The sequence below is a fragment of the Arachis duranensis genome, chromosome 3 (assembly GCF_000817695.3).
Source record: "Arachis duranensis cultivar V14167 chromosome 3, aradu.V14167.gnm2.J7QH, whole genome shotgun sequence".
Lineage (NCBI taxonomy): Eukaryota > Viridiplantae > Streptophyta > Magnoliopsida > Fabales > Fabaceae > Arachis > Arachis duranensis.
In genome coordinates, this window is record NC_029774.3 from 134678707 (window position 1) to 134695069 (window position 16363).

The following is a 16363-nucleotide window of genomic DNA, read 5'->3' on the forward strand; positions in this document are numbered from 1 at the left end:
CATGTTTGCCTTTTACAATGAACCTCAGATAGACTAAATTTAAAAAAAAAATACAAAATGAAAATCATGAAAGAGAAGAACATAAACAGCTCAGAGAGCTATGAGGACCCAAACTTTGTACTTTTCTCTCCTTAATCCAATCCTAGGCCGTTCACTCATATTATAGAGGAGTGAAGCTTCCAGGGCTTGAAACCTTGCTTCAGCACATGTTAATTTTTCTTCTTCCAATACACAAATGCAGCAGCGACATTCACAGAGGAGAGAGAGAGAGAGAGAGAGAAAGAGAGTAGAAGCAGTGACATGCAACCTTACCTTCAGTCTTCTCTTTCAGCCTTTTTTCCATGCATTTTGAATTTGAGCCGTGCGTTCTTACTTTGGCCCTAAGTTTGTTTCTTGACCGTAGATTCCAAATAGAGCACCATTGACTTCACCTTCTCCATAGTTTTCAAAACGGTGCTTGTACAGAGTTAATTTCTTCATGGTTTCTTGATGAAGCACAAATGGAGAAATCACCTTTTTGTGATTCTCTTTTCCGAAGAAATCTTTCCTCTTGTTATAACCATTTTTCTTTTTCTTCTTGTTTGATTTTGGAAATAAGCTTTTTGTTCTACCCTTTGTCATAGCTTCAGAACTTTCTCATTCTTTCTTTTTGTCACAGAGTGATGTGATATGAAAGAAAGAGAAGAGAGAGAAGTGAGAATTTTTTGGTTCGGTGGATGTGAGGAGGTTTAAATGAAATTGAAATTGAGTTACCTAGTTAGTAACTACGGTGAATGAATGGATTTAAGTGTGGACCATCGTTCAGATTTAGGTTATGGATATGGGCTTGTTTATGTTCTTGGGCTTATTTTCTTTCTTTGATCCCTGAAGCATTTTTTTTATTTTTGATGTAAATTTTTTGTGATGGTTTTTGTTCAAGGTGAACTAATATTTGAGTTTTATGAGTTTGTTTGTGTGAGTGGACTAGATGCTAAATGACTTGTAAGAATCTTGGGCCAATGACTTCTTTTTCTTCACTTGACTTAAAGACTTATTTTTTTTGACAAAAAAAAAAAAGACTTATTTTTGTTTCTGATAAAAGGATTTTAGATGGTAGCAATTATATATATCCTTAGGCCATGATTGTGTGTGCGTATGGACTTGAGCAGCGTTTGCTTTTTGGGCCAGTTTTAATTCAATTTAATTTCTGCATACTAAACAAAACAAATTACACAACCACTTGGATAATAGTCTAATAATATTTAGTCATCATCTTAATTATAGTTTAGTTCTCGAAACTCAATAATTTTTTACAATTATAATTTTTATTATTATATTTTTTCTAACTATTTTGTATAAAAAAATAAAAATAAATTAAACTTTTATAATTTATTTTTTTTATATTTAGTTTATTATTAAACAAAATAAAAGAACATTAATTATTGTATCTTTACTATTTATATTTTACAACATCTTATCTAATCCTATTTTTATAATGAAATGCAGCTTAAAAGACATTGGCTCTTGGGACTTAGTTCTCTTAGTATTTTATAATATTTATTATGAATGTAAGTGAATTAATCTACGTTAGTGTATATTAATCCACTAATTCTTATAGTAATAAGACAATTTGTTTTTCCCTTTTGACATTATTCGAGTTTAAGATGATTAGAATTTAGAAACAGAATAAGTTTGTCTGGTGGTTAACAAATCCGGTAAGATAACATGAAAATGAACAACTCATTATTGAAAATATAATCTATTTGACAGTTGAGGAATGATTCTTGCAGTGGTTTGAGTCGAACAAAAAAAGAAACCACGATGAAAAGTTGACAAGATGAATTACACATGCATGTGTTGAACATGTTATTATTTGGTGTCCTTCAACTCAACATGGATCAGCATCTCTTTTTTATGACTTTGGACAATGCATGATGAAAATTGTACAACATTGCCACTAAACCGTATCTAATATTGATGAGGGTGGTTTCAGTTGGAGCGTGTATCGCAGGTTATAGCAACATGTTGTGTTGTTTGTGGGGGAGGGACTTGTTCCTTGTTTCCACCTTCTTCTACTAAATTTGTCACACCATTCTGATTATCCTTGCTCTTACCCCACAGAAGAATATACAATCCCACCATTACCAGCATGGATCCCAACACACTAACAATAAATTGAACATCCAAAATGATCAATATCAATGTGACAGAGAGAATAAGATTGTTCTGTTTAGTACCTTCCAAGATGGAGCTGCTCATGCAAGACTGGGATATCAATCATGGCTGACATTATCTGAACAAGAGGGCTAAATGCTGCAGTAAACACAGGACCCCTCTTTTTAACACACCATGACATCCCCACATAGCACAACCCTGACCCAACCATGCCCTGAAAATCATACTTCCATCACAAAACTCCCACCAAAACATTCTGTGATTTAGTTTACATATTCTTCACTTAACAATCATAGAGCATAATCCAGAATACTAAACAACTATGGTGGAGAAATTTATTACTTACAGAATAGAGAACAGTGAGTATTTGTATCCTGCCATTGGGGATCCACATGGACAAGTCTCTGCCAGTGGACAAAGCAAGGATGGCTGATTGAATGGCTCCAAACAAAGTCATGATGGCTGTGCTAGAATACCGGCATGGATAAAGCTTCCCTATAGTTGATTGCAAGATAAACCATGAAGACCAAAACAGTGTTCCCAGAATCAAAGCTATTACACCAATGGTCCATTTCTCAATGATTCTAGTAGGTGGAGAAGAACGTTGCTTCATTGCAGATCTCATGCCTGTTGATGCTGCTGCAGACTCATAGTGAGAAACATCAAACAAGGGCTTTCCTTTATAAAGTGTCAACAACAATGCCCCTCCTACACACACCAGTGTACCAAGAATCTTGGCTTTCCCACTGTTACATTTGATGTTCAGAGTCTCTAATCTACATTACAATCAACAGAAAAGAAACAAGAAAAGTTGATTGATGATGCAGTTGTTACAATAAATAAAGAGCTATAAGAATATATAATTCATAGATTCATACCCAAATGGCAATGCCATAATGAATGTGATCACAGGTACCATATTGACAAAGGCACAAGCAAAGGTAGCAGAGGTGTATTGGATCCCAAGAAGGAAGAAGTACTGTGTGACTGATGCCCTACAAGACATTATTTGTTACTTCTTTTGGCTGCACTCATGTATTGACCATAGCACACAATTTTCAAAGGAAAAAAAAAAAAAAAAACTGATTAGAAGCTGAATCACTAAGAAAGACTGCAATTTTTTTCTTACTAACCCAACAATGGCACTGAAGAAAAGGTAACACAAAATTCTAAATGTGAGCCTTGGTCTTCCGTTTCTGCAAGAAAAATATAACAAGTTACTACAAGTCCTATAATTTCCATGATGGTTCACTTTCAGCTTAGCATTATTGAGACAAAAGAAAAAGGAAGTTAGTTTTCTCAAAGTGGAAGAACTTCAAAGTGATTAATCATTGCAGCATGGGGCTATATACTATAAGCATGTCAAAAATGCCAAAATAATTCTATAAATGGAAAGTTAACAAAATCTAGCAATTGAGGGAACCTACCTTTCCCAAAAGTAGCTGATAGGGACTAGGAAAATGGTTGAAATTGACAAACGGTATGTGATAAACACCAAATGGTCCATCCCTTCCTCAAGAACTTTCTTTAGAAGAATGTTCACTATGGTGGAAGAAAAATCAATTGCTATCATTACCATAAAAGGTTTCCATTCCTCAGAAGTCTTCATTTTCTTTCACCAATGCAAAATAATAATTAGTTCAGGGCTTCTCCTTTTCTCTCCTCTCTTTCAATGAAAGAAGAAGGAAAAAAAAGGGTTCCTATATGGTAGCAAGCTTGCAATGCAACTATAAGCATAACCTGTAGGTTTATATATATGTTTCAGAATAATAAGAGATAAGAAAGCAAGTTCATATTGCAGATATCAAATCAAACACCTTTAAGAAACTATCTTGGACAGTAATTAAATAAATATTTAGTGTGTGCGTGTGGAAGATGCTCCTCCACATGTTTTCTTTTGACTCCTAACTGTTCCTGTTCCACAGATGGAGATTATTCTGGAATCAATTTCAGGGAATGGTAAAAATGAATTCCAGGTTGATTCAAAAGTATAAATCATCATGAGTCACACTGATATTATTGGCCTAACAAATTTTAGTCCATTGGTTTTCATGTGTACATTTCATCTCAGCTAGGCATAGAGTACAGTTCATGTTTATTCATTCATATAAATTGTCCACATTCTTTTATCCTTTTCTTTTCTGCATCTGATTGAGCCTTTTTTTGAGTGTTCACAGGCATCTCTATCTTGTAGTAGAAACTGTGTGTGTTAGAAAAAGGTGCTTGGCATCTAATGCTTTTCTTTAATTTTCTGTTTTACCTTTTAATACAGTATTGAGAAGCAGCCCCCACATCAAAAAATTTGGAAAGCTAGAATAAAATGTCAGTCATTTCATAATCTTTGGTAAGATAAAGCAGAAAAACTAGGAGAATATCAGTGATTTTAAGGGATGGTGATTCGGATTCAAATAATGCTGTGTTTCTGTTGTTAATCACGGGTTACTTTTAATAATTTGATTTTGAATGTGATTAGAAAGCTATGCAGATAATAATAATACGGTCAAAACTTGATTCTAAATTTCTAATTCATGCCAGATAAATGCTTTGAACTCTTCAGTGCTAAAGGATAGATTTATTAGAATTTCTATAGCCACATGTAGTTTGAAACTGAAAGCAAGAATAATATTATTGATATATCAACCCTCTTAAGTCTAGAGCTTTTTTATTCGGTTGAAAAAGAACTAGCATGTACACAAATAATGACTTCGCATGATCATAGAAAATCAAGAAATACTGATATTAAAATGAAGAAATATAATATATAATCACAAAGAAAAAAGAATTTTTTATGTTCCTTTAGTAAAATGTCCTCACAGGTGTTGTTGTTTTCATGATAATATTATTAGTCTCTCTCATTAGTGTTCTACGCAGCCACCCCACTTGTTCTTTTACTCTTTCTCCTTCTTTCACTTTGGTTAGTGAATCGAGGTGATCAAGATGGTTTTTCGGTTCTTTTCTTCCCCTTCCATTTTTAGATTTTTTTTGAAATAAAAAGCTCAAGTGGAGCATGTCTCAACAGAAAAGTATTAAACAGATAAAATAAACTAATTCTTAATTATTTTCGACAAAAGCTATGAACAACCCAAAAGATCAAATATCACTTCGTTCTTTGTAACTCTTAATCAGACCTGTTAAATACTCCTACAATACATTCTTGATTCCTGAAATTCTGTCATTCTTTTTCAACCAAGTGTTCCAAATGATAACAATGAAATCAAACTCACCAATATTCTATTAATTTGACTGCAAGATTAATCCCTTAACCATGTAAACTTACGATCAGCTCTATATCCTCCAGTTTGATAATGCTGTTAACACACTAGCATCTTTTCTTTCTTCCAACTACACAACCTCATTGAAGACACCCATGCAGCAAAGAGGAGCCTGACATATTTTCCATAAAAAAAAATTTAACTCTTCCCACACAGCAAGCTTCTCTTCCTTTATATGTGCACCATACACCAAGCAAACAGCACAAATAAAAATTATTGTTTGTTAATTTTTCTTCTATACACAACCATCTCTCTCCTGTGTAATAATTCCTTAACCTCTCCATTTTTAGTATATCGTTGCAACACTTATTTTCATCTTCTTCTACTAAAAATATTGCTTCCTTAACATTTTCTTTTAATAATAACATGCAATTTTTTTTGCTTTAAATTAAATATTAATAAATATTTTACTTTTGAATGTACAAATGCCTTGACTTATACCTAATTTTTACTTAAATAATGACAAAAATATTTTAATGGGGTTTTTTTCAAATTATTGCTCACCTAATGATTAAAGATATATATTAGATTAGAAAAGAATATCTGATATATTAAAATATATTATTTCTCATGAAGTGCTCTTTCTAGACTCAGATCAGCAAATCTCAAACTCAAATAAAATCCTTAAGTCCCTCTTATCATATCTGTATGTATCTATCATAATCATAACCATCTCTTATTACAGTAGTGATGGGGCAGTAGTGTTCCTAATAAGAGATCCACCCTGCAACCTTTTTCTGCAATTGAAATTATTTGTGCCGTGTAACTGTGTAATGTCCATCACACACACAAAAGCACATACATGATACACCTAATGATTCTTTGTGAATATTAAGGGAGGAGGGTAACAAGGTCCATATGAGTATGACCATTTATTTTTCAACAGCACACTCTCTTGTATTATTTATTTAATTTTTTTCTTAAGCATAAGTGACAAGATAGATGCAACTTGGATTCTTAGCACTGATTAGATTTAAAACAAAAAAGAAAAAAAAAGGAAAGAAGTGTTGTCCATTAACATTAGCCACATACTGTGGCATTACCATTACTACTCTTCTTGTAGATTTGTGATGGCCCCTCTCCTACAAAATGCTCCCCACTTCAATTCATCATAGCCTTTTACTATTCTCTCAATTTTTCTACCGGATCTTGTCATATCTCACCAAATTGCCAATCTAAAAAAGTATGCCACTTTTTTCTGTAAAAGATTATTCAGGATTTATTATTATTATTTTTAACTTACATAATTTTCAAACGAGTTTTATCCTATGATTAGCTAAATTAAATTATTACCCAAGATATTTTGTCCAAAACTAGGATTCTTTTTCACTGGAATTATAAGAAATTAATCATGGCATCGCACATCTTCTATGTAGTTAATGACACTCCTTTACTTTGGATGAGATCAAATCATCAAATGTTTTAGAATAAGCTTCACTAGGTAGACAAAAGAAAATCTGAACAACATGAACAATAGGTCAATGTTTTGGTCCATCAAAAATAAAAAAATCCGTCCCAATCAAGTAACAAAATCTTTTTACCTTACATTTTCAGATTTTTAACCATCCATCATTACTGTCTCTCCTGAAAACCCTATCAGCGTTATTATTACCCAACCAGCTCCCCACTGAATTTGCAACAACCCAGGTATCCTTGGAAAGTTCCAATAAGAAAAGCCACCAAGCTGGGGTATTTACCTGTAATACAATATGCTAATTAATCTATATATTATAGACAAACACAACTGGATTATTTCATATTTATTTAATTCAATTTTAGTTTTATACTCAATTTTTTTAATTCTTTAAAATTTATAAAATTATTAAAATAAGTATCAAATATTTTAAAATGTTAGTAAAGATATTTATTTTAAATTTTTTAGAGTATTAATTAGTAGGTTTTCGAAGATTTCGACTTAGAACTAATTAGTAGGGACATATAAATATCACCATTAAATTTCACATGATAAATTAATGGAGGGACATAATGTGTTCATCGTTTACTATCTTGAAGGGCTAAATTGGTACTTTATTTTTTTCAAGGGCTAATTAATCTGAAGTCAAAAATTTTAAAGATCTAATTGTCACTTTATTCAATTTTTTACTATTTTATATTTTTTATTTACGTACGACCGGTTCTATCAGTTCAACCAGTGATCCACCGGTTGAACCAGTGATCCACTGACCCAGTAACCTAATCGGTTCGATCACCGGTTCGGTTCTGACAACTATGCCTCCATCCCTGTAAAATAAAATATAATAATGAATTTGCAATAAGAACAATCATCTCTTATGTAAAATAAAATATAATAATGAATTTACAACAAGAACAACTATACCTTTTGTACCCTAAATAAACATTCATTCCTTTTGTATGTAAAATAAAATATAATAATAAATTTGCAACAAGAACAACGATCATTTTGTATGTAAAATGAATATTCATCCCTTTTGTATGTAAAATAAAATATAATAATTGATTTGCAATAAGAACAATCATCCTTTTTGTATGTAAAATGAACATTCGCATACAAATAAAATCTCTAATAAATACCTTGTCGAAAATTTGTGCCTCCACAATATTATCATCCGAGTGAATATAATGATCACTAATGTACGAAGATGGGATGTAGAACCTTCTTCACTATTAGTAAAAACTAAATCAACCTGCACCATACTAAAACTATCATGAAATTAGAAGTTACAAGAATTACAAGTGATGAAACTAGAAGCTAGAAGAATCACAAGTCAAACTTTATCTCCTAGTCAAAATTAGAGGCTCCAAATCAAGTTGGAAGAATCATGAAGCATCTATATATATAACAAGTTGCACTCATCACCTCCATACTAAAAGAATCATAAATTACATTAGAAGTTTCAAATTGATGACTAAGCTTGAAGAATTTTTAAGATGTTCATAGTAGTTGTGTTAAAAATTACAAGATGCCAACTAATAAAGATGTAGAAGTTACTTATTTGAATAGTCAAAGTTAAAAGCAAAGTTAGATAAGTATATGTATTCGGAAGCTAGTAGAGTCATAAATTATTAGTATAAAGCATTGCCTATATAAAGGCACATATGCCTTATGTATTTTGTGTGTTCCAAACAATAAAAAATATGTTATGAGAACTGAAAGGTACTCCTTATTTTTTTTATTCTGAGTGTTAGTGAATTTGAGAGATAAAAAAATATGATAACGTTATTTATGTGTGTGAGTGATCCTGGGGCCAATATAGCGTGGGTATTATACTTATATTTGGCATCAGAACTGGTTAATCCAACACTTGGTATTTGAGAGTTTGTGAAGTGTGAGAGAGTTCTCACATCGTTATTTATTCATAGAGTCAATATGGCAAACACTTTCAATATTGTATGGTCCAATCCCAAGTTAGATGAAAAAATCGATTATAGTTATTAAGAGATTTTAATGTCTATCCATTTAAAAGCATAAAATATGTGAAATTTTATTGAACTGGATTTGCAAGAAGGAGCAGATGCTGCACAACAGAAAAGAGATCAATTGGCGCTATCTCAAATTCATCAAGAAGTAGATTATACGGTGTTTGGTAAAATAGCAAATGTTAAAAGTACAAAAGAAGCATGGAACACATTAAAATGGTACATTTAAAATGGTACATTTAAAATGGTAAATAACAATCAAGCACATGTTTGCAGAAAATCAACATCAAAATACTGATGATAATTCGGGTACTCGGACTTTATTTTTTACAAATAATTTATGTGCTGAAGATGAAAATATATGGTACTTGGATAATGCTTATAGTAGTCATATGTCTGATATAAAAGAGTTATTTTCTTCATTAGATGATTCAATTAGACTATTATTGAAGTTTAGTAATAGTACAGAGATTCCTATGAAAGGAAAAGGACACATACCGATTAGACTAAAGGATGGTTCTCTAAGTTATATTTTTAATATTTTCTATACTCCTGAGTTATATTATAGATTTTTCAAATTTAGGAAGTAGATCAAAAATGCACTAGTTGAAATGTTGGATCCAACATGATGCATGTCCCTTAGAATTGCAATGCAATTAAATTCCATTCTCTAATGTTGGATGCCCGCAAAGATCAAATAAAGCACAACATGTGATAATGAATTGTTTCTTAATTGCGATGTCAGCTATCTCACTTAAGAGAGAAATTAAATTCAAAAGAACGAAACCATAATCTTCTATATATCAAATTTCTTACCATCTTCAACAATATACTATATTTTCATAATATATATTGCATAATGCGTTGTCTTGGGCTACTACCTTTTCTTTCTAATAATTTAGGTAAAAAAAAGTAATATTATCTTATTTCCCTACCTATAAAGTCACTGTGTGGTCGTGTGGGAATAAAATAATTTTATGCTTATTATCGGTGAAAGCTAACAAGGCAGTGTGTATTTCGTCAATTGATGCAATGTTTATTTGATCATAGATATATCATATATTCATAGCTGAATCTCTTTTTTTGTGGTGATGATTGTTCAGTAGTAGAACTTGCGTTTATTTTTTAAAGAAATAAATATTTCTAGTCAATCACAATCCGAGTCAGTTGAGAGTAGTACTTATAAGATTTGTTATTTAAATTCTAAGAGATATAAATAATATTAGAAAAAATATAACATATCTCAAGAGTCAAGACGAGTGTTCTATCTAATTAATAATATATCTTTTGAAAAAAATATAATATATTTTATAGTTCAATTATATCAAAAATACAGTTGAAAACATTATTGGACCATAACAGTGATTCAAGGTGCTACATTTGAATCAATTACTAAAGTAGAGTGTTGATTAACATAAAGGATAATCAATAATTAATACCATATAGATTTTTTGTGGTTATTATGAAACATGCAAGCTTAATTTAAAGCAAGTTGGCGGATGATGATGATGATGAACATGGTCAACAAACTTAAAAGATGCATAGATTGGTATGGGCTTGGCATCATGGCATGCATGTTTAATTTCGTTATTTGTCAATTCTATCGCTATCTCACCACCCACCACCCCGTTAATAATAATAATAATAATAATAATAATAATAATAATAATAATAATAATGAGATGAGTGACTAGCTTCTTGTGTAAACCACCTTAGCTAAAAACATATGTACGTCACTCTTGAAAATAGAAATATTTAGACAAAGTAGAAACAAATTATGAACATGCTTTAATTTCATTATTGTCAATTCTATCTCTACTTCACCACCCACTACCATCTAGCTAGCTTTTCTGTCGAACTCATAATAGGATACAACATATGTCTCTATATATAGCTAGTAGGTGTGTGTGTTTTGTTAGGCCAACATCGGCTCTGATACCACTTGTTGGGCCACCGTGGAAAACTCTCGATAACTAGGAAGATTTCGAGGAGGAACCAAGTGAGAGAACATTAGATGAGAAGGCACCACATCCAACTCAAAAATCTTAAGGTAGTAAGTTAATGCGTCTCTCATCTTATAAACTCCTCACTCTTTCTTACTTTCTTCAATGTAGGACTAATTTCATACACTATTCCTCACACTTGCAACATTAACAATCTCTCCCTCAAGTGTGAGTTTCCACATCAAGTATCAACTCTCCTCTAGTTCCTTCACCACATGAGTATTCGTCCATAACACTACCGTCGCACCACACCGTGGGACACGCCGCCTAGATCACCTTTGTCGGAAAGACTTTCGATACTTCACCTTGAATACTCCTTAAACCAGATCGATTAACCATCAGTTCTGATACTACTTGTTAGGCCACCACATCGCGGGACAAGCCGTCCGGACCACCTTTGTCGGGGAGACTTTCGATGCTTCACCTTGAATACTCATTAAACCAAACCGATGCTCTGATACCATTTGTTATGCCACCATCAGCTCTGATACCAATTGTTGGGCCACCGTGGAGAGCGCTCGACCACCAGAGAGATTTCGGAGAAGAACCAAGTGAGAGAACATAAGATGAGAAGACATCACATCCAACTCAAAAACCTTAAGGTAGTAAGTTAATGGATCTCTCATTTTATAAATTCCTTACTCTTCCTTACTTTCTTCAATGTAGGACTAATTTCATACACTACTCCTCACACTTGCAACATTAACAATCTCCTCCTCAAGTGTGTGTCTCCACATCAAGCATCAACTCCCCTCTAACTCCTCTACCATATATGAGTATTCGTCCATAACTCCACCGTCGCACCACACCGTGGGACGCGCCGCCCGGACCACCTTTGATGGGAAGACTTTCGATGCTTCACCTTGAATACTCTTTAAACCAGATCGATTAACCATCGGCTCTGATACTACTTGTTAGGCCACCACATCGCGAGATAGGCTGCTCGGACCATCTTTGTCGGGAAGACTTTTGATGCTTCCCCTTGAATACTCCTTAAACCAAACCGATTAACCATCAGCTCTGATATCACTTGTTAGGCCACCATCGACTCTGGTACCACTTGTTGGGCCACCGTGGAGAGCTCTTGACCACCAGTGTGATTTCGGAGAAGAACCAAGTGAGAGAATATAAAATTAGAAGACACTACATCCAACTCAAAAACCTTAAGGTAGTAAGTTAATGGGTCTCTCATCATATAAACTCCTCAGTTTTTCTTACTTTCTTCAATGTATGACTAATTCCATACACTATTTCTCACGCTTGCAACATTTACATGTTTAGAGAATGGAACACACACACAGAGACCTAGCATCTTTAATTGGTTAACTTCATATGTTTTTTATTAAATTGTGGTTACCACAAAATGTAGAAATTATAAGAAAATTACATATTTAATGACAATAGTTGTCACTTTATAGACACTGCTAAACAGTAGGTAAATTTTACATCTTATAACTTATAATGATTATGTTATTTGCCCATTCAAATCGAGTGTTTAATATATCTATCTGATATATTTTGTTGGTAACAAATTACAGACTTACATACAATGCAACTCTGAATTTTGTGATGCAGATAGAGAACAACGACAGGCTCAATGCAGAACTCATAATAAAATACAAGAAAAATGCTGATATAATTAAGTCGGTTGATTTCTAAAGAGCCATGAGTGTGCTTCAAGAACAAACACACACTACTTGAATTGAAGCTGTTTTAAACACACAATGGAGTCCCTTTTAGTTTTTTTCACCAAATACAACCACAATTCTTCTAAGCCTAATTCTCTCCACTTAGAGAACCAGCCCGCACTACCACCGGAGCCAAGTCCTCTTTGTAAGATCATCGTTATGGCATCTATCGTCTGGCTCTGTGGACGAATAAGGAGATGCTCGTCTATCGCGGTTTGGACGCCGACGACCTTTTATTGCTGCCTACGCCTTAGTGGTCGCCATCGGAGTGTTCTTTATAAGTTATGTTGTTGACATAGGACAAATGTTTGGTGACTCACTCGAGAAGAAGGCCTGCCTACGCGCCATAGCTATCTTCGTGGTCAGATTTTGGATCCTCAACATTGCGAACAACATGCTTCAAGGTCCATGCCGGACACTCCTCGCTCCCGGAGACCAACGAAAACGTCGGAAAAGCCAGCGTTGGCCATCCACATTTTCGTTGGTTTCCGACGACAAGGAGTACTTGGCATGCACCTTGAAGCATGTTATTCTCAACGTATGTTTTTATAATTGTTACTGGTATCTAGGCTATGTAGGTGTTGGGTTTAATCCAATAAAATTTTTAGACCCATCTTTACTCAAAAGTGGAGTATTCGAAAATGAACTTTAGGTTTTTCTTAGTTGGGTCTTTCTTGGCCTTCATAATATATTATGAATTGAAAAACTTAAGTGTGCCATTCACTTTATTGTAATACTAGTATGTCAAATACGGTCCGATCAAAATTAAAACTTTTGTCATATTGTGTGCAATGAATTATCATAAACATCCTTCGAATTTTGCTTAAAAGACCAATTTGATAAGAGCAATGCTAGGGAACCAAAAGGGTATTAGCAAAAAATCAGCTAAATACCTTTGCGTGAATCCAAAATCTCTACGAGTTAATATATATGGATGTTTCTTCTACTAAGTATCAGAATGTTTCTTTTTCATACTAAATGGATGTTTTTTATATATTTTTTGAATTTTTTTTGTATTGCAAATGTGAATGTCTCTATTTCTTTAAGAATTTCATATTTTTTTTAAATTTTATAGATATTTAATTATTTTTTCTAAAATATAACTGAATATTTCTTTTGTTAAGTATTAGGATGTTTTTTTTCATATTAAATGAATGTTTTTTTTATAATCCTTGGAAGAGAATTTTGAGGATAAGCCTTGCATGTGCTATAATCCTCAAGAAAAGTCCGTGTCTTCTACGAAAGGATCCGGCATAGAAGCCACATCCGCAAAAGCTGAACCCGGCATGGATTTTTCCACACGGCTCGCGGAAGAGGGTGGAACAAACGGCTCCAAGCTTCCGGAATTCGAAACCGCATGTGCATGCAAGCCAAATGTGTCGGCGTCAAACCGATCAAAAGTATTACTTGGAGTTAAATCGAAAGGGTGATTGTATTGTCCGTGTAGATCCCAATCGTTGAAATCTGAAAGCAAAGCACCACCATCGTCGCCGAATCCATAGGGATTTATGTAATCGGTGTTCCTAACGTGGTTTGGATCCATGGCAGAAAATTGAAACACTCAGCAACACCGAAAGTTGAGAGTGATGAGGGAATCGAACGCGTTCTTGTGAGTGACACCGCAGTTATTTTGAATGCGCTTGTTGAGGACGTTGCGGAGAGCATGGAAATCGCCGGCGCTTCTAGCAGCATTGGTGAGAGAGAGAGGTCTGTGTATGTGATTGTTAGAGGTGGGTAGGTTAATGTGAGAGAGAAGAGGAAAGCTTTTATAAGTTTTAATTAGGTTTATTTAATTAATTTTAAATTTTTTAAATTTTGAATTTAAAAAATTTAAAATTAGTTATTAATATAAATTAGTGTGATTTTGTTTAGTTTTTGCCTGATAACATTTTGCTTCTGTATACTTCTCCATTTGATAATTATGTTGCAGCTATTGCTTAGCAATGAGGATAAAGTTAAAAAATTGTTGAAGCCAAGTCTATTGCAGCAAAGCTGTGAATAGTACAATCCAATCATGCAATGAAGCTCTACGTGGCATAACTTTAATGCGTTATATGTGTATCTTTCTAACATTGATAGTAATTAATGAATATTATTAAATATTAAAATTATACATACTATTGTTTTTAATAAAATTCTCAAGTCATTATATATACATAATAGAGTCGTGCTAAGTTAATTATTCCAAATCGTATTTATAAAATAGAAAAGGTTTTAAATATTAATATATTTTTAAAAAGTTATAATATGTACAGGGAAGCAAACTCAATTTAATTTTAAAATCTTATATGTTTTTATTAAAAAGTATAAATAATATTAAGTGAAAAAAAAATTATTCAGAGTGTATTATTAATTTAATTATGAAAAAAATAGGTGAATAATATTTCAGAGTATGTGAAAAAATAAACCTATTAAATATTATCATATAAAAAGTGCCAAAAAATATGAAACAAGAAAAGGAAATAAAATAAAAAAGTACAAAGTTTTTTTTATAAAAAAAAAGAATTTTAGTTATATAAAATAAATTTATTTTGAATTTATAATTTTTTGTTGAATAACAATAAAGAAAAACACAAAAAGTTATTTTAAATAGTGTAAATATTTTTTATCGTTTTTCTTTTTCTCTTTTTTATGTTTTATTATTGATATAAAATAATTTATATGTCTTTGTATTTTTCTCTTAAAAAATAGTAAATTTCATTCAAACAAATTATATAAAGATATAATAAAAAATAATAAAAAAAAGAGGTAAAAGCAGGAGGAAGGAGAAAAAGGATAATAAAAAAAAGAAAGAAGATACTTAACTGCATGTGCATATAACTAATACGACTTGATTAAAATTTGATTATTATAAAAATGAATTTATTAAAAATATTGTATATTTTGAACTTTCCCATCCAATTTCTTATGGTATCACAAGTTTCGTTGCTTGCATTAGCAAAAAACCAAGCAGAACGATCCCGCAGATGATTGGAAGAGAAGACCAAAAATGAATACTTTCGGCCACATAAATGAAACCCCTCTTTCAAGATATTCTCAGGTTTTATTTTTGTACATGTCTTTTATCAAGCAAAATATTAAAATAAAAAAAATTCAGAATAAATGAATATAATTCACTACAAGCATTTTCCTAAAAAAATATTTAAATATTTATTTAGACTGATATTATTAAAAAAGAAGTGAAATAAGCACTAAACTTCAAAATAATCAAACTCAGCAGATAAACATATAACTTAAGCTGAAAATAATCAAACTGTTTTATATTATCATTTTTTTGTTTAATTTATATTTATTGTAAATCTTATAGCAAAATATTAAAATAAAAAAATTTCAAAATAAATGAATATAATTCACTACAAGCATTTTCCTAAAAAATATTTAAATATTTATTTAGAATGATATTATTAAAAAAGAAGGAAAATAAGCACTAAACTTCAGAATAATCAAACCCAGCAGATAAACATATAACTGAAGCTGAAAATAATCAAACAGGGCATACATTTATAATCAAACTGTTTTATATTATCATTTTTTTATTTAATTTATATTTATTGTAAATTCACCGTAGTAATATGAAAGACAATTAATAAAATAAAACAAGAGTATTGTATTACATTGTTATGAGAACACTTAAAAGAAAATTAAGGATTTTAATTTATTTTTTAATTATCTTATTAATATTTAATATGTTAAAATTTAAATATATATTTTAAAAAACCAAAACGATAAAAAATTTAAAATTTTTAATTTAAAACTTAAAAGAAAATTAAAACAAGTTAGATTTTTTAATTGATAAAAGCAGTTCAATTATTATTGCGGATAAAAGATATCATTTATTATGAAATTA

At 31.7% G+C, this 16363-nt stretch overlaps 1 protein-coding gene across 1 annotated transcript; it reads right to left on the reverse strand.

Moving 5' to 3' along the window:
* Window positions 1–1787: 1787 nt before the first annotated feature.
* On the reverse strand, window positions 1788–3892 carry LOC107482170 (WAT1-related protein At3g30340). The gene is made up of 6 exons (XM_016102568.3): window positions 3582–3892; window positions 3288–3350; window positions 3033–3149; window positions 2501–2930; window positions 2217–2368; window positions 1788–2143 (listed from the first exon to the last, which is right to left on the reverse strand). Exons 1-6 carry the CDS (start codon window positions 3761–3763, stop codon window positions 1969–1971), a joined length of 1119 nt encoding a protein of 372 aa, XP_015958054.1. The 5' UTR covers window positions 3764–3892; the 3' UTR covers window positions 1788–1968.
* Window positions 3893–16363: the final 12471 nt, after the last annotated feature.

Coding starts and splice junctions, on each gene's coding strand:
- LOC107482170 (XM_016102568.3), bottom strand. CDS start 3,763: ATGAAGACTTCTGAGGAATGGAAACCTTTTATGGTAATGATAGCAATT. Junction 2,931..3,032: donor ATTATGGCATTGCCATTTGG/GTATGAATCTAT, acceptor ATTGTAATGTAG/ATTAGAGACTCTGAACATCA. Junction 2,369..2,500: donor TACTCACTGTTCTCTATTCT/GTAAGTAATAAA, acceptor TATGATTTTCAG/GGCATGGTTGGGTCAGGGTT.